At 38.2% G+C, this 17,985-nt stretch overlaps 1 protein-coding gene across 40 annotated transcripts in view; it reads left to right on the top strand.

The window, feature by feature from the left end:
* macf1a (microtubule actin crosslinking factor 1a) overlaps positions 1–17,985 on the top strand; it is a 352,243-nt gene that overhangs the window by 235,381 nt on the left and 98,877 nt on the right. For 29 of the 40 annotated variants that reach the window (XM_087295931.2, XM_087295932.2, XM_087295934.2 and 26 more), the window contains 12 exons: positions 87–185; positions 624–743; positions 1,659–1,750; positions 2,660–2,795; positions 4,460–11,479; positions 11,561–11,716; positions 11,817–12,032; positions 12,130–12,279; positions 13,364–13,654; positions 14,831–14,980; positions 16,014–16,247; positions 16,331–16,501. In XM_087295931.2, coding sequence (XP_087152057.2) covers positions 87–185; positions 624–743; positions 1,659–1,750; positions 2,660–2,795; positions 4,460–11,479; positions 11,561–11,716; positions 11,817–12,032; positions 12,130–12,279; positions 13,364–13,654; positions 14,831–14,980; positions 16,014–16,247; positions 16,331–16,501 — 8,835 coding nt within the window. The remainder of the gene's footprint in view (positions 1–86; positions 186–623; positions 744–1,658; positions 1,751–2,659; positions 2,796–4,459; positions 11,480–11,560; positions 11,717–11,816; positions 12,033–12,129; positions 12,280–13,363; positions 13,655–14,830; positions 14,981–16,013; positions 16,248–16,330; positions 16,502–17,985) is intronic. The other 11 variants (XM_087295922.2, XM_087295921.2, XM_087295929.2 and 8 more) reach the window with 1 other exon arrangement.

Genomic DNA, 17,985 nt, shown 5'->3' with positions numbered 1-17,985 from the left:
AATGCTCGTACCACATTCATTTGATGGTTATGTTGGTTTTATGTTGACTTTACATGCGTTAATCATATTTTTATCCTGCATCATAGTTCATGGATTTGCGCACTCGCTACACAGCTCTGGTTACCCTGACAACGCAACATGTCAAGTATATTAGTGATGCGCTACGAAGACTGGAGGAGGAGGAGGTGTGTTATTATGCTTTTATAAGCCCTACACTTATTTTTTTCCTTTGATGTTTGATGTTCCTTTTGATGTTTCCTTTGACCATATTTTCCAGAAAAAAAGCTGCACACATTTAAAAATAAAGTAACACTAAATCAAACTAAAACCTTACAAACTTACAAAGTTACTTTATTAATATTTAAATAAATGTATCAGCATTCAGAACAAAACGATAATTAAGTGTACATACACACATCAAACAGAAATGAATCATGTCATTCACTATAAGCTACATTTATTCTCAACAGCAAGCCTATAGCAAAAATGATGTAATATTTTCCTGACTTGATCACATCAGATTGCTTTTGCAAATTTCAAATTTTCATAAAAAAAGAGAAAATCTGGTACAAAAAGGCAGCATCAGGTTTCATGATTTGAAATGCTCTGTTTTTGCGCTATAGAAAGAAGTAGAAGAGGAGAGACAGGCCCGAGTGGGGCAGGTCTCAGACCTGCTTGGGTGGGTCAAGGGCCTACAGGAGCGCACAGGCAGATCTGCAGAGCCATCACTTGTCGCACATCAGGTAAAACTGGAGTGTTGCCTAATGGAATGGTACCTGTTTTTATGTACTATACAGATACTCAACATTAAGGCCCAATCGCAATTTTATTTTTGTACCCCTAACCTTTACCTTTCAAACAGAGTGTGAAGGGGAAGGGCTTCAAAATTTACCCCTAAGAATTGGGACAGCACCCACATACATCATCATATGTCAATGTGATTTCTTGCTTCATATGAGATCAGACGGTTGTAACTGCTGTAGTTATTCCAGTTGTGTCATTTTTTTGTATTTATCTTCATGAACTCACTGAAGGCAGCGATATCATGTTATCATAACAATCTACTGTGACAAGAAGATTGTAACTGTACTGTGCATTTACACCGGGGCCATATTCATCTACGTAAACACACAAAAAACAACATTAACGTTATACCAGACACTGTAAAAAGCTCATTCCCAGCCACTAGACTTTTCTGACAGGGTATTCCAGTGTCATCGAGTGTCAGAATGTTGTGGGACTGCTATACAGGAGTTATTATTATGGATTATAGATATTGAAATCTAGCCGTTTTTATTTTATTTTATGCATGACAGTAAAACACAAGCGCAGTTATGAATTTATTAAATCATATGCTTGTTTGTTGTAAAAAAAATTAATAATGACAAACAATACTCATTTGGATCTTCTTGCTGTTGTGGCTGGTGTATTCTTGGAATTTTTTTTACTCCTTGGTTTTGAGTGTGGTCCTGAAACATCTCTGTTTAAAGGGCTATCTACCCCTTCCCCTTAGCCCTATGCCTTCAAGCTAAAGAGAATTGGGACACCCCTACCCCTTCACAGGAACATGCAAATTGAGGGGTAGAATTGGGATTTGGCCTAAGTCAATTGTGTGTGTTAAATGTCTCTAAAAAGTACTGTGTCTGTCTCGCTTATAGGCTATTAGTGAGCAGCTAGCGGCTAAAAAAGAGGAAGTTGCTGAAGCCATCAGGAGCACCCAAGTCTTCCTGATGTCAAAACAGGCCAGCAAGTGAGTCTGCCTCATATGACCTTTAGCACATACATAAAGAAAACTAAAACTATTGGTTAAAAAACTACTTTTTAAAATTTAAATTAGATAAAAATCACAATAAATGAAAAACTAAATGAAAATAATGACAGTCATTAAAAAAGTAATTGAAATCAAATAATGATTAGCAAAAGTAAATTTTTCAGAATTCATAAACACTTAAGACATTAGTCAAAAGCATGGCTGTATACAACAATATCTGAAACATAAAGCATACAGTTCGTTCTAACTTTTCCTCATTTGTAAAAAAAAAAAAAAAAAAGTAAACTAGGCAACTACATATAAGTACCATCTTTAATATGAAGACATTTTTCTGAATTCTTCATCATTTTTGCTTTTATTTGTAGCATTTGTAAGATTTAGATTCATTGTTTGTTCAAATAATATACTTTTTATTACTAAGAGGTTTGCACAAGAGTTAATGTAAGCTGTGCAAACACTAAAGTTTGCTTTGGTCAACACTGGACGTGTTTGTTAAAAACATATTTCCCCCAAAAATGAAAACTCCATTAACTTTTACTCACACTTCACTTGTTTCAAACCTTTAGTAGTTTATTTCTTCTGTTGAACAGAAAAGAAGTTGAAAAATGTTGAAAAGCTGTAACCATTAACTTTCATAGTATATGTTTACCCTACCATGCAAGTCAATGATTATAGTCGTGTAACATTCTTCAAAATATCTTATTTTGAAACTATACTTGAGGGAGATGTAGTAGTGCATACATTTTCATTTTTTGGTGAACTATGTCATTAACTCTGATAGTCTAGAATTAATAACATTTAAAATGCACAATTATAATAACTTTGGTTTGCACTTACTCCAACAAAAAAAAACACACATTGTTATTAATTACTTGCATGTATCTTTAGGCTGTCCCCTGAAGAGCGTGCCCAGGTGGTCTCTCAGCTGGATGAGCTGACGGCAACATACACACAACTGTGTGATAGTTCTGCCGCACAAGTGCAACATCTAGAAGAGCAACTGGCCAAAGAGGAAAAGCGCAAGGTAGAGTTAAATGGGCAAGGGGAAGTGACCAATGACAGCAGTGTTCAACTATGCCAACGCCAGCTTCAACGGCTTGAAACAATGCTTCTGAGATATATTGCTTTAAATAATGGTCATTCTGATGATCAAGAAATGCTACAGCAGTGTGTATGTGTGAGCTAGAGCGAGTGAGTCATTTTTTGTTTGTGTGTTTTTTTTATGTTGCCTGTCACGTGTGGTTTAACATTCATCACCATGTTCATACATCTCACAGACGTCTTATTTAACAGTGAAAATTAATAGCATGGTGTGAAATCTAAATCATTTTCATTTTCAACAACATGCTTGGTATCATGTCACCCACACCATCCTTATTTGTCATGTTAATCAAGCACATCTGCTTAAACACAGCTCATAAGAGTAGAATAGTGCTGCAGTTGCCACTTTAGTGTCCATTTAAGCCATTTTAGTGTCAATTTAAGCCACTTTAGTGTCCATTTAAGCCACTTGCACATTGTAGCTTAGATTTTTTTTATTTTTGACATTTCATTCAAAGGCACAGTTAAAACATGGTAATGTAGAGGCGTTAATGTCATTACATTCATATTGTTTTGTTGCCATACGCAGACATTGTGTAGAATTGTGCACTGTACATCAGTCATTATGTAGTCATTACTGTGTGATGGTCTGTTTGTGTTTGAATGGCTACAAGTTAACTATACATGAACAAGACGAGAGCAAGAAAGTCAAACATTTTCTTTAGGGATTGGTATAGACTGAGCACAAAACGCCAGCTGTGCAAACCTCCACCTCACTGTTTGAGCATGATGTGTCCAGATCACAGCTCTATGTTTTTTGTTTGTCTGTGTGTGAGATATTGTCTGTTTTCAGTCTGTGTCTTTAATACTGTAATTCTTTGTGAAATTTAATCAGCATTTTGCTTCAAAATCACTAACAGCTGCCGGGAGAAAATGTAAGGCAGAATTGGAAGTCAGAAATATCTGTTTTAGTCAGAATACAGGTCTATTCTTAGTTGATCAGTAATACAAAATGTGTCTATACAAACCAAGATCTTCGCATATTCGTAGGTAAGTCTCACAGTTTACACATTTAAAGAAAGTATAGCATGCAAAACTATGGTAATAATATATATAACAGGAAACAAAGAGGAATGAATATAGTAGTATTAGTCAGTTCCGGGCAGCATATCAGGCAGCTGGAGTGTGGCATGCAGATCGCTAACATCCAGCTTCTCACCCTATCGCACCTCAATCCGCCGAAACCTCGATCAGTGTGTGTGCGTCTAAGGACAACCCCACACAGTAAGTAGTGCTTGCTTTCTCTCTTACCGTTGCTTTCTTTCTGACCTAGCAATATGTTTTTAAGATTTTCTTCTGTTTTCTTTGCGCATTAAGTTTTGCTTATTATTTGCAAACTGCAATGCTGTGCTTCCAAATGTTATTTGCAAGCATCAAATGTTTTATATTTGGTTATTTTGCCTTGAAATTGATAAATAAATGCATGAAAGTTAGTATCAAAGTAATGATTGCTTCTTGTGTTGACTTAAATTACTTCCAACTATGGTGGTGGGCTTTTTCTATGCCCCTCCTAGTTAAAATATTAATAGAAATGCACTGCAAATCATAATAATTTTACTTAGAATTATTATTTTTATCTTTCCATAGGGCCAGGGGGTCATCGCTGGAGTAATTGACCTTGGCACCATGGAAACCTTTCCAGTTTTCCAGGCAGCACAGCATGGCCTCATAGACCAAGACACCTGTCATGTACTGTTAGAAGCACAGATTGTCATGGGTGGTCTTTTCCAGCCTGACTTCCCTGATAAATGCTCATTAGATACGGGTCTTTCCACTGGTTTGATTAATCGTCCTACCTTCCAATCTCTGGAAGAGTTAAGTACTGCTATTTGTCTTGTCAACACAACAAAATTTGAACAGGGCCATGAATTACCAGTTGCAAAAGCAATGAAAGAAGGTGTCATAGAGGAGCTGGTGGGGCTCCGTATACTTGAGTTGCAGATAAGCACTGGTGGTCTGAAAGTTGGCTCCAGTGGTGAAACGGTCAGTCTGGATATTGCAAGGCATAAGGGATTGCTATCCATGGATCTTTCTCAAAAGCTGCAATCCTGCCTTCAGCGGCGAGAACTTATTGATCCAAATACTGCAGAAAAAATAAACCTGATTGACTTTCAAAAGCGTTGTGTTCTCAATGAGGAGACGGGTCTGCGTTTTTTCCCAGTTAAACAAAAGCCAGGAGGAACTGTCTGCCTATGTTCTGGTGGAAAGGTGGGAATTTTCCGTGCAATTCAAGAAGGGCTCATTGACCGACATGTTGCAGTTAGACTGCTAGAGTCTCAGTTGTTTGCTGGAGGTATCGCAGACCCCCGCTCAGGACACAGATTGACTGTTAATGAAGCTGTTCAGCTTGGCCTGATGGATCAGGACTTGGCCTGCACCCTCATGACACGACAGCTAACAACAGGGGGAATAATAGATCCAGTAAGTGGGGAGCGTGTGGATTTGGATGAGGCCATACAAAGAGACCTTCTCTCTCCTCGCATAGCCTTGCGTGTATTGGAATCTCTCCAGTCTTTTAGGGCAATGCTGTGGCCAGAATCAGGGGAGCTGCTTCCTGTAAGTGAGGCACTTCAGCAGGGTGTTGTTAACAGGGAACTTGCTTTAAAAGCTCTGAGAAAACGTCATTCTGTTGGCGCTTTATATTTGCCTGAGAGTGGACAGGTGGTCCCTCTGCATCAAGCTGAGAAGATACTTGAACCACAGGCAGTGGAGTTCTTAAAGCAGACCCAGGTTCCAGATATCCTTCCCCATGCGACTCTATCAAGTTCCTCATATAAGAAGCGATTGAGTTTGGGATCTGTCAGTTCTTCGTCACCCCCTGCTTCTCATGCAGAAATCAGTTATGACTTCTCTAAAGGAGAGGAAGGCATATCACAAGAGCAGGATCAAAACCATCTACTCACTCAAGTGATGAAGCACAGCTACATTGATTGTCATTCAGGAGAACGCTTAGTCCTGCTAAAACCAGATTTCGTAGAGCTAATATGTGAAAATATTAGCTCAAAAAACCTTGCCATACCAGTTGAACATAAACTTAAGAGCATTAGTGCTACAGTGGACAACAAATCTATGAGTGAGATTAAAGAGGACTTGGAAAATGAAGAACCCAAAATTATACAATATAATATTGCCTGCAAAGACGTTTGTTTGGAACAGACTACAGAAATTCCAGAAGAAGGTCTTGCACCTTTGATTGTCACAGACAGAACATTTTCAGAGCCTTTGTATAAAGAGTTTGTGCAAGAGAAAGCTTTGTCATCAAAAGAGTTTAGTGAACCCAAGATAAAAGGCAAAATGCCCTACAAAGTTGTTAATATAGGAGAGACAATAGAAGGAACAGAAGATCTTACACCACTTGCAGAAACAAACAAAATCATCACAGAACCTACCAAAGAAATGATTAGGCGAGAAAAAGATTTGTCATCAAGAGACTGTGTAGAACCCAGGATTAAAAAAGATGTCAGTGACAGTAAGAACATTGAGAGGAGTAGTACTATAGAAGAAGCAGGGGAAGATTGTGCATACTTGACAGGCACAGTCAGAGATTTGATTAAACTTTCCCATGAAGAGGTTTGCCAAGAGAAAGTTCTGTCATTAGGACAGTATAAAGAACTCGGGATTACAAAAGATGAAACTGCCAGCAAGAAGACTGAAATGTGTGAGAGACTAGAAAGACAGATGGAAGTTTTTGCATCTTTGAAGGACCCAGAAGAAGTCTTTATAGATCCTTCACATGAAGTTTCTTCACAAGAACCCATTATTGCAACTGTTATGGAGGCTTCCCATGAGGCCTGGCAAAGGACTGTTATCACATCAGAAGAATGTCATGAACCCACAATTATAAAAGGTACAAACGCTCTGAGTAACACTGGCATGGGTGACACAATTGAAAGAGCAGAAGAAACCTTTATGGAGCCTACAGGTGAGAGTTGGCAAATGAAAGTACTGTCATCAGGAAAATGGGATGAATCCATGATTAAAAAAGGTCAAATTCCCTGGACAAACACAAATGTGGGTGACATGTTAGAAAGAGTAGAGGAAGATCATGCACCCTCGACAGGCTCAGCCAAAACGTCAATAGAGCCTTTACACAAAGAGAACTTACAAGAGAAAGTTCTCTCATCAGAACAATATAAAGAACACATTTCCAGCAAGAAGACTAAAATGGGTGAGACATTTGAAAAGCAAAAGGAAGTTGTTGCAGATTTGACACACTCAGAAAAACTCTATGTAGAACCTACACATGAAGTTGGTTGGCAAGAGAATGTTTTGTCAGTAGGAAAATGTGAAGTACCAATGATTATACAAGGTAAAACTGCATGGGAGAACTTGGGTATAGATGAGACAATAGAAAGAGCAGAGGAAGGACTTGCACCCTTCACAGGGACAGCCAAAGTTTTAACAGAGCCTTTACATAAAGCGAACTTACAAGGAAACGTTCCATCATCAAGGCTGTTGAAAGAATTAGAGATAAAGAAGGATGAAACAGCCAACAAGAAGACTAACGAGGGTGAGACACTAGAAAAACAAATGGAGTTTGCTGCAGGTTTGACTGACTCAGAAGAAGCCTTAATATGCTGTACACATGAAGGTGTTGCAAATTTGACAGGCACAGAAGAAACTTGTCTGGATCCTTCAAGTGAGATCGGGCAAAGAAAAGTTATGTCATCAGGAGAATGTGATGAACCTGTGATTAGAAAAGGCAAAATTGCCTTGACTAACACAAATGTAGGCAATACAATAGAAAGAGCAGAGGAAGATCATGCGCTCTTGACAGGCACAGTCAGATCTCTTACAGAGCCTTTACATAAAGAGAATGAGCAAGAAGTTCTGTCATCAGGCCAATATAATAAACTCAAGATTAAAAAGGGGGAAACTACCAGCGATAAGACTAAATTGGGTGAGACACTAGAAAGACAAAAGGAAGTTGTTGCAGCTTTGACTGGCTCTGAAGAAGCCTTAATAGAGCCAATACTTCAAGTTGTTTTGCAAGAGGAAGTTCTTCCTTCAAAAGAATATGACGAGCCCATGATGATACAAGGTGAAGATACCCGGATGAACATAGGTGTAGGTGAGACAATAGAAAGAGCCGAAGAAGAAACAACAGAAGATTGTGCACTTTTGACAGGTACAACTATAGAGCCTTTACATAATGTGAACTTACAAGAGAAAGTTTTGCCATCAGAAAAGTATAAAGAATCCAGGATTAAGGAAGACGAGACTGCAAGCAAGAAGACCAACATTGGTGAGATGCCAGAAAGACAAAAGGATGATGTTGCAGCGTTGACTGGCAGAGAATTAGAGTCAATGGATGAGTTTGTTCAGCAAGAGAAAGTGTTGTCATCAGATGAATGTGAAAATTCCATGATTATAATGGGTAAAATGGCCTGGGTGAACACTGCTGTGGGTGAGACAGTTGAAAGAACCGAGGAAGATCTTGCCCCCATAGCAGATACAGCCAGAGCATTGACAGAGCCTTTACAGGAAGTGAACTTACAAGAAAAAGTTCTATCAACAGGAAAATATAAAGAACTCAAGATTAAAGAAAATGAAGCTGCCAGTAAGATACTGCCACCAAGATCAGAGGAAGATCTTTCCCGCTTATCAGGCACAAAAGAAACGTATATGGTGACTTCACATAAGCTCTGGGAAGAGCAAGTTCTGTCATCAGGAGAATGCAATGATGATGCTAAGACTAAAAAAGATAAAACAGACAGGAAGAAACTTGATATGAGTAGGAGTTGTGAACAAGCTAAGGAAAGACTTTCCTCATTGACAGGCACAAAAAGCCCATTTATAGAGCCACTGCAAGAAGAGTGCTGGCAAAAGAAAGAGAAAAAGGTATCTGAGGCATCAGAACAATATGAAAAATCCAGTATTAAAACACAAAAAATTGCCAGCAAATTGACTGATTTGGGTAAGACTATTGAAAGGACAACAGAGCATCTTACACCTTCAGCAGAGATGGGACAAACCTCAATAGTGGCTTCAAATACAAGCTCAACTTTACCAAAGACTATATCAGATAACAAGATGCTCTCTGAACATCATATTGCAGATTCAACTGTAAATCAATCTGAAAATAAGCAAATTCCAAAGGTGGAACAAGCAGAGACCAGTGTGGTGGAGATAACTGAACAAAAACAGATTGATGTGGATGAAGGCAGTAGACTAACTTCGCAAGATACTGTAAAAATTGTACAATATGATCCGCTAAATAGCAAACTAAAAGAAGCTAGGACTTTAAAACAGTCTGTGGAACTGGACATTTTTGAACATGATGCAAACAGAGACTGTTTTGACAAACCTGATAAAGAAAAGAAAGAAGATCCTTTGGAATTTAAGACTTTGTCTGTGGAACTAAGTGCTGATGATGTAAAATTTGAGAATATGCCTATGGAACGACAGCAGGGTGATCTTGAAATTAAAGGTGCCGGCCATATGAGAAAAGATGGGCTTGAAACAGAGATCTTTCCTGATTCAGAAAGCAAGAAACAGCTGGTTGATACAGTGATTCAGGAGAGCAATGACACATCATTGGAGGTCCTGACTGAATTTACCTTGAAAGCAGAAAAAAGACTTCAGCAGGCCATTAAAGACATAAGGCCTTCAAAAGGCAAATATGTCAAATCAGAGCAAACTCGAAGTACTAATCAACCTCAAGAGACTTCTGAGATCAGATGGCAAGAGGTTGAAGTTGGGAATTCAACAACATTACCCGACTGCACCACAGAGACAAATATCCTAAGGCAGACAGACACTAAATCTGCAATTTCTACTGCCAGTTTCTCAGAAAACAATGGTGACAGCAAGGAACAAGTCCTATCTACTAAGGAAACAAAAGCAAAGACTAGGGTCAAGTGCCAAACAGTAAGTGAGCCTGCAGTCTCTAATGTTATTTCTTCAGATATTGATGAAGACTTGCAAAACAAGGAACACATGCTAAAAGAAAAAAAAACGGGAGGTCATGGTTTTGAGGCAGAAGCTGAGGAAATGAAGGACAGCAAGACAGATGGATTTGATGTGGTTTCTACAACCACAATGGAAGTAAAGGTACCAGGAAAGAAGAAAGGTAGAGGGAAAAACAGCAAGAAAGCTAAAATGGAAAAGGATGAGAGGCCACTTGTTTCAGACACCTCAGTCAGAATATTTCCTTCAGAAAAAGCAGAGCTTGATGAACAAGGTGGCTTTACAACCAGTCAAGAACCTTTCATAAAAGATGGCAATGAGACAGTACAGCAGTCAGAGATGACCCAAGGAAGTGGAACTGTGTCAGGGAGTGAAGAGAATGTTCAAGGCCAAGATATGGAAACTGGGATAGATAGAACTGCTAATGAAATGAAAGCCCCCAAATGGGAGTCTGATCGTGAAAACAATACAAGCCAGAAAGAGAAGACTTTAACACCACACAGTCCAACAATTTACAAAGGCAAAACAGACCAGAATCAGGAAGTTACTGAGGTCTCTAAAGACCTCTGCACTGAGGTATCAGAAAAGAAGAAGAAGAAGAAAAGCAAAAGTAAAAAGGCTAAGCAAGTGGTCATTGTTGAAGAGGGAGAAGAAAAAAGAGATGATGAGACGGAGAAAGAGCAGAAGATGATAATCCCTGAGGTTCAAACTCAAAGCAGCCAGTCAGATCAGAAAGAACATGTGAAGAAATTAGAGGAAGCTAAGCAGGCACTGGCACAGAAGGAAATACTTTTGAGGAAAGCTAAGGAAAGCATTCTCAAGAAGGTGTTTGAGCGGGGAGTGAGTGAAAAGCAGGCTGCTGAAGAATTAGAGGCTATGCGTCACTCAGCCAATAATGGAGAACGCCGTATAACCGCACAGGAGGGAAATAGTGTGGAAATGACAAGCAATAAGCAAACTCCAAGTAAGAAGCAAGACAGTAAACTACACAAGTCAAGGCAAGAACTTAGCAAAAATAAAGACAGGTCGATGCCAACCACTGCAGAGGATCTACCTGGGGCTGATATTGATGCATGCTCCTCAACTAAAACACAACTTCTTCAAGATCAGCGTGACAAGAAAACTAAATCAGGATTAAGTGAGGATGATATGAATCAGGACATTTCATCCTTGAAGTCCTCTGATGACATTGTGGACATTAAGCAGAAATATATTGTTAAAATACCAAATTTTATTGGGGAAACCAAAGAAAGAAAGGCAGAAGAACAAAACATTGAGCCATTATATTCAGAAGATGAAAAGTTAATTGAATCTGTAATTGAATTGACATCACCATCAAGCAGTCACGAAGTTGCCAAATCGTTACCAGTCGAACATGTTACTGACATTCCTGCAATAAAAGACTCTAAAGAGCTTCTGTCAAGTGAGGCGTGTACTCCGATGGTCAAGATAGAACCAAAAAAGGTGAAATCAAGTGAAATTTATTCGAAAAGAAATGAGGAGACCCTTTTCAAAGATGAACCTTTTAACCAAGAAAATAACATTTCTGGGCTACCCTTTAAGGAGGTTATGCCAGAGTCTGATAACACGCAAAAGGAAGTGGTGGAAGAATATCCAATGGGTTCAGTGGAGAGACAACCTGAAGTTCTTCAAGTTAATATTGAAGAAATGGGTAGGGATGCTACAAAAGTCAGCAAGGTAAAGAGTCATTCTATAGTTTATATTTATATACAGTTTACTATAAATTGGATCTTTTAAATAATTTTCCTTCTCTTTCAGTCCTCACTTGCCCGGCAAGAGTGCTTGGAGCACGACCAACAGATTGTGGCCCTGCTTTCCATGGTGAGACACATTGAGGTTCGCCTTAAGCAGCAGCAGCAACAGTCCGTTGGTCGAAGTCTCTCCACACTTGATGACATAATCAGGCAGACAGAGGTATTTGCTATGTGTTACAATTAAAGTTTAGCATGCATAGTAGTTCATTTTTACAAGTTAAGATAACAAGGGGTATATTTTATTTTAATTCTCTTTTCAGGCCCTTGTTCTAGAAATTGGGGATCTGGAACCAGAAGTGCACACTGAGATTGAATCAGCTACACAGCTACTGGAGTCTAACCTTGAGGATGTTCCACCTCAGCTGCTTATGGCCCTGGAAAAAGATGTGCATGGCTTAACCCGAGCTTATAGTGCAGCCAGGGACCATGCACAGAATACTCTGCAGGGGTTACGAACACAACGTGATGCTCAAAATGTAAGGAAAATCATGCAAAATTTAGTTGAGAGAGTTTTTTTTTTTTTTTGCTTTAGTTTGTTTTAAATATCTTTGCATGACATTTATATTTTTGCAGGAAGCTGTAAACAGTCAGCTGAAGTCTTTGCAAGATCATGTTGACAAACTTCTCAGTTGGGTTAAGGAGACTGACACTCAAATGCAGGAAGAAACTGGGGTAGACGGACAGACAGTGGCAGAGATCACTCGGAAGCAGCAGTTGTGTGAGGTAAAACATCAAGTGTGGCAATATCTTTTCAAGCAATTACACATAGACATTTAAAAAAATTCAGAGACCACTTAAAAATTCTCAGTTTCTCTGGAATTGCTATTTGTAGTTATGGATTAAAAATTAAAAAATGTTGTCATTTAGAGCTTTTTTTATGAAAATAACAAGGTGCCATGTCAATGCTTGGTCAATGAACCCTCATTTTTATTCACTACGAATGAAGACATTTTTTTCTGGGAAAAAATAGACTCTTAACAGGATTTTCTTTTGTACAGTTTGTAAGAAATGTCATCAGACCTTTATGTAATAAACCAAATATTAATATTTTACTCAAAATATTACGCCCCATGTCCAGGGGAAAACAACTACAGGGGAATAATTACCAAATGAGGTTAAAGTGGTGGATTTCCTAAGAAAAAAATAATCATTTACAAAAAGATTCCCTTCAGTCGACAACCAAATGCAGACACTCAGATGAGATTAATTAAATGTATTCATTGAAGGTCAATGTAGCAATTCAATGAGCATATCTTCAGAGTTGCCACTGGTCAACATAACAAGCAATCTACAAAGTAAATAAACTAAATAAATCCTTAAAGAAAAAAATACAGGCAGCTTACCTTCCTCTGAACATAAAATCAAAAGTAACCAAAATATATAAGCAGGCCACCCCTACAAGCTCAAACTCTCAAAGTTTCAAGCATACGTGGACATACGTGACAATAGTAAAGTTTTGTTGTTGGCCAGCGGGGTAGGGAAAATCCAGGAGCTCTCCACTCTCAGCAACAGTCACACCAAAATTAGCTCCTTGAGCCGGAAGTTCCATGTTATAGCTCTCCACGACCAGCAGCCAATCAGAACCTGGACCACATTAACATGGGAGCGTATGGGATAATAAAAAAAACACAAGAAAGTGGGACAAAGAAAAAAACTAAATAAATAAACTTTAGTCATTACAGAAACCCATACCAAAATCAGTTCAGTAAATCTAGAGAATCTGCGAATTTTGAAGTACATTTACATTTGAATACAGCATATTTTTCACAGTTATATATTTTTATTTTTATTTTTTCCTTCACTGCAGCAGTTACAGAACTCTCTCACTGCCCGATCCAATGAAGTCGGCAACGTGGCGTTCAATATTCAGGTGTTCATCTCTGAGCATGCTCAAGACCTGCTGCCTGATCAGAGCAGACACCTTCTTGGACAGCTGGAGCAGCTGCAGAGGGTCTTTCACCAGGCCGTTGGTCTCAATGATGCCAGAGCAGAGGCACTATTAGCCCAGCAGATGAGAGAGCATGAACGACTGAAGAAAGAACAGAAAGTGAAAGAAGAGAAAATGGAAAAAGAGAGTCAAGCTACAAGGGATAGAGAGGTTTGCAAACAAACGAATAACCGCTTGAGCTGGCAGATGAATAATAAGAATATTAATTTTTCTTTTCAATGGAGACTAAGGAGAACTTGTAATGCATAAGAACAAAACATTTGTGGTAACACTAATGATGCATGCAATACTCGTTAGCATGAATGCTGAATTTGAAAATTAAGTAATATTCACATGCATGAGATTATAAGTATATTCTACTTGTGTGTTTAGCACCAATATTGCTCATAATGCTAATATTTTTTTTCTCAATAATGCTTATGCAGGACTCAACAATGACGACTTTTGTCTACCGTCTACTCAAACAAGTCATTTAGATTTTTTGTTATATATTTAAATGTGGATGTGTATTTCTTTTGGCTATACAAAAACATTTAAATCTAAAAACAAGTACATTTTATGGCTAAAATGATTGTTTATTTAAAATGTAACTCTAAGCAGTACATTTTATTAATATACTTTATTATACTTAGTATTATGTACATTATAATATAATAATGTAATAAATAAAATAAAAAAAAATATATATATATACATACACACACACACATGTACTTTATCTTCCTCTTTGGCATGTACAAAATATACCACTTAAAAACGTAATGCTTGTGAATATGCAATAAATTCTCTTCCCTTCTAACTCTAATGCATGCAAGACTATCACGGGTATCCATTTTGAGTCATATATAACATTACTTTATTCGAATCAGCGGAGTTCCTTATTGTTGAGCCCTGTTTTGTAGACTGCATTACCTGCGTGTGAATTAACATAACGTGTGTATTAACCTATCTGCCTTGCTCTTACAGATTGCCACAGAAGACACATTTGGGAAAGACTATAGATTTAAATGTAGCCTCACTGTGTAGCTTGCTTGTCGTTTAATTTGATTTATTTCAGAACAAAATCCAGTTGAGATGTTTTACTATTTGTCTGTTTGTCTTTTGTTTATTTTTCTGCCTCACTGGCCTGTTTGAGAGTGTTGCTTTGTGTGATTGTGGACACATTATGCTCAACCAGTGTCAATTGGTTGAGACCTGGCATATTTGCAAGTTTGAGAGTTTGGTGGGGAAGTAATAATATAATGAACAATTGTAAAGTCTTAATGATGATCAATTTCAGATCTTCTTTTCCTCACTTTTCATACCTCATTCATTACGGTTCTATAGGTTGTGCAGCAGCAGAAGGCTGAATGTTCTCAAAAACTGGAGAGTCTCACAATGTGGATGGCTGGTGCTGCAAGTCTTTTGGCCAGTCAGAGACCTGGAGTTGAGTCAGATGACGTGCACACATTACAGGAGAAGCAAAGAGCGCTTAAGGTAAGATATATTTAAGAAAATTTTGACTTTCCGTCTAAAAGTCTAACACATTGCATAACCCTTATTTTATTTTTTTTTCTATAAGAATTATTAGCCCTATTGAAATATTAGTAAATGCTTTTACAGCGTAGATGTTGTTATGTAATTACGATACAATCAGTTAAATAGACTTTGGCATTCATTTAGTTGCTCAAGCGTAAAGCGAGAAAAAAAGTCGTTTACTCGTACGCGCCCATCAGAATCGGCAGGTTAGCGCAGAAGCTCCATTGAATATACTGGGGTAAAATAAATGTTCATATTTGGGGTACATGGTGGGGAAAATGTAATTCAATGCAGTGCTTCTTGTTCAATCTGAGACCCACTTTATATCAGAAATCACTCAGCTAGTGGAGATAGCAGATTTTTAAAGAAAACAGACCTTAAACGTGCCAATTTTGCAGTGGCGTACAGTTCACCGAAAGCGCTTAACCCAGGTTACTGACAAATTAAAAGTCCTTTCGCATACTTCGGCACATACCCTATTGGCACAATGTCCACCGGGGTTTTACACTAGTGGAATTTACATGAGAACAAGGAAACTGGTGTCTGAGGCTCACGGTGTGCCCATTTCCATGTACTGATCTCTTATTATGTCTTGGCACTGTATAGCCAGATTTTCATAATAGGGCAACTTTAAAGGCTTAACTAAGTTAATTAGCTTAATAAAGCAAGTTAGGGTAATTAGGTAAGTCAATGTATAATTGTATAATAGTAGTTTTGTTCTGTAGACAATCACAAAAAAAATGCTTAAGGGAGCTAATTATATTGACCTTAAAATGCTTTAAAAATGTTTTAAAAACTAGCCCAAAAAAAAAAAAAAAATTTCTTTCTTTCTGGACTTTCTCCAGAAGAAAAAAAATTATAGGAAATACTGTGAAAAAAATCCTTGCTCTGTTAAACATCATTTGGGTAATATTTGAAAAAGAAATTCACAGGAGGCTAATAATGTTGACTCTAACTGAATATTGTTCCTGTTTGTACCTCATAACCATAGGATGTGCAGAAGGACATTCAGACCAAAAGTGACTCATTGATCGAGACCATCCGCTCAGTGGAGGAGTTCCTGTCTGATCAGGGTGACGCTTTGAGTCCTGAGGAAAAGGCTAAACTGCAGGCGGCTCTTTCACAAATGAAGGAGCAGCACAGCTCACTTACAAACTCAGTCCACTCTTCACTAGCTCAAGTAGACACTGCCATTGTCACAACACAGCAACAGAACACACAAAGAGTAAGCAGTTCACACAGGAGTCTCTGTTTCACTTTTCTCTTGTTCATTTGTGCACTCATCATCATGTTTTGTTTTTGCATTAGGCTAAAGCAGAAGAGCAGATGCAGGAGACACAGGAAAAAATAGACAAACTTTTCAGTGAATTATCATCGCTGGACGACTCAAAGAGGAGGTCCCTTGGCAGCATAGTCACTGACAACCCGTTATCTGTACCACAAGAGAATGCCCTGAGCTCTCACAGTGGCATGCTTCAGGTAAGGTTTTTTAATGTAATTGTCAGTTATTTGCAGAACTTGTTGTAATAATTTTCAGTCTTTTAACATCTCATTAGTTTTGGATCACACTTTATTTTGATGGTCCGTGTTGAATTCAAGTCACATTGCATCTATATAATTCTCTTTAGATTATAAGTAGACTTGAATGTCTGTTGAAGGAGCAGTATCAACAGATATTAAGCAGAGAGTCTATTAATACTCAAATGGACCATTAAAATAAAGTGCATGAAATCTGAGGCTGAGACTAGATCCAAACTATTTACGCCACCCCATTTTCAAAATGTGAATTTGAAAAGGAAAAAAAAAAAAGGCAAATCAATTATTTGACAATGAGGATTGGAGCTTAAAATGCAAACTTGAAAGTGATATTGCTACTTAGCATACATAATACAGTGTTTTTAATCATGTGAATAGACATCGATTTTACAAAGTTGTCATCTTTTTGCAGAACTTTTCCAAAACATTAAAGGGCACCTATGATGAAAATCAACATTTGTAAGCTGTTTGGACAGAACTGTCTATATCAGGGATCACCAAACTTGTCCCTGGTGGTCCGATGTCCTGCAGATTTTAGCTCCAATCCTAATCAAACACACCTGAACAAACTGATCAAGGTCTTACTAGGTATACTTGAAACACCCAGGCAGGTGTGCTGAGGCAAGTTGGAGCTAAACCCTGCAGGGCACGAGACCTCCAGGAACGAGATTGGTGACCCTTGGTCTATATGTACAGTATAGCGTGTCCACAGTCATATTTAAGTGATATAAACACAATAAGTCTCTCTTTTTTAATTTTCTGTTGTTAAAATAAGAGTCAAATCCCAGTGATTTTGAGGCCCACCACAGTGTGACGTAGGAGTGCAGTTTTCCCCTCCCACTAAATTGATTGACAGGCATCATGTTTCTATAATAACACGTATCCACATGTCCACAGAACATTTGTTTTGCTAAGAAATTGGAATTAAAATATCTGTTCCAACTCTCTGTGATGTCTAAAAGTTTTATAAGTTTAAAACATTTTTAAAACAGAGCATGTTTGTAATAAAGACACTATGTAATCCTTTGCCTCCTTAAGCACCAAGGCCGCATGGTGTCAGTAAATGCTAATTTGTGTGAGACTCATCATTTCAGAAAGGCTTGAATAGGCTCCACCACCAACACATCAAATACACTTACTTGGTATTTTTGACTACTGAGCTGTATTTCAGCTTCATCTGTGTCTGTATCACTGACGGCTGTTTGTCTGACTTAACGCATGATGAAAAGCAGACAAGCACATGGGAGGGGTGGGCGGGGAGAAGCAGCTTATTTAGATTTAAAGCCACAGGCTACAAAAACAAGACACCAAAAATGGGCAAATTCTGGAGGCTATAATAAATGATCTGATGGGTGTTTTGAGCTGAAACTTTACAGACACATTCTGCAGACACCAAAGGCTTATCTTACGTCTTGTGAAAGGGGTGA

The sequence above is a fragment of the Danio rerio genome, chromosome 19 (assembly GCF_052040795.2).
Source record: "Danio rerio strain M-AB ecotype USA chromosome 19, GRCz13ab, whole genome shotgun sequence".
Classification (NCBI taxonomy): domain Eukaryota; kingdom Metazoa; phylum Chordata; class Actinopteri; order Cypriniformes; family Danionidae; genus Danio; species Danio rerio.
The sequence above is the reverse complement of the archived record's forward strand: the minus strand, read 5'-3'. Positions and strand labels throughout refer to the sequence as shown.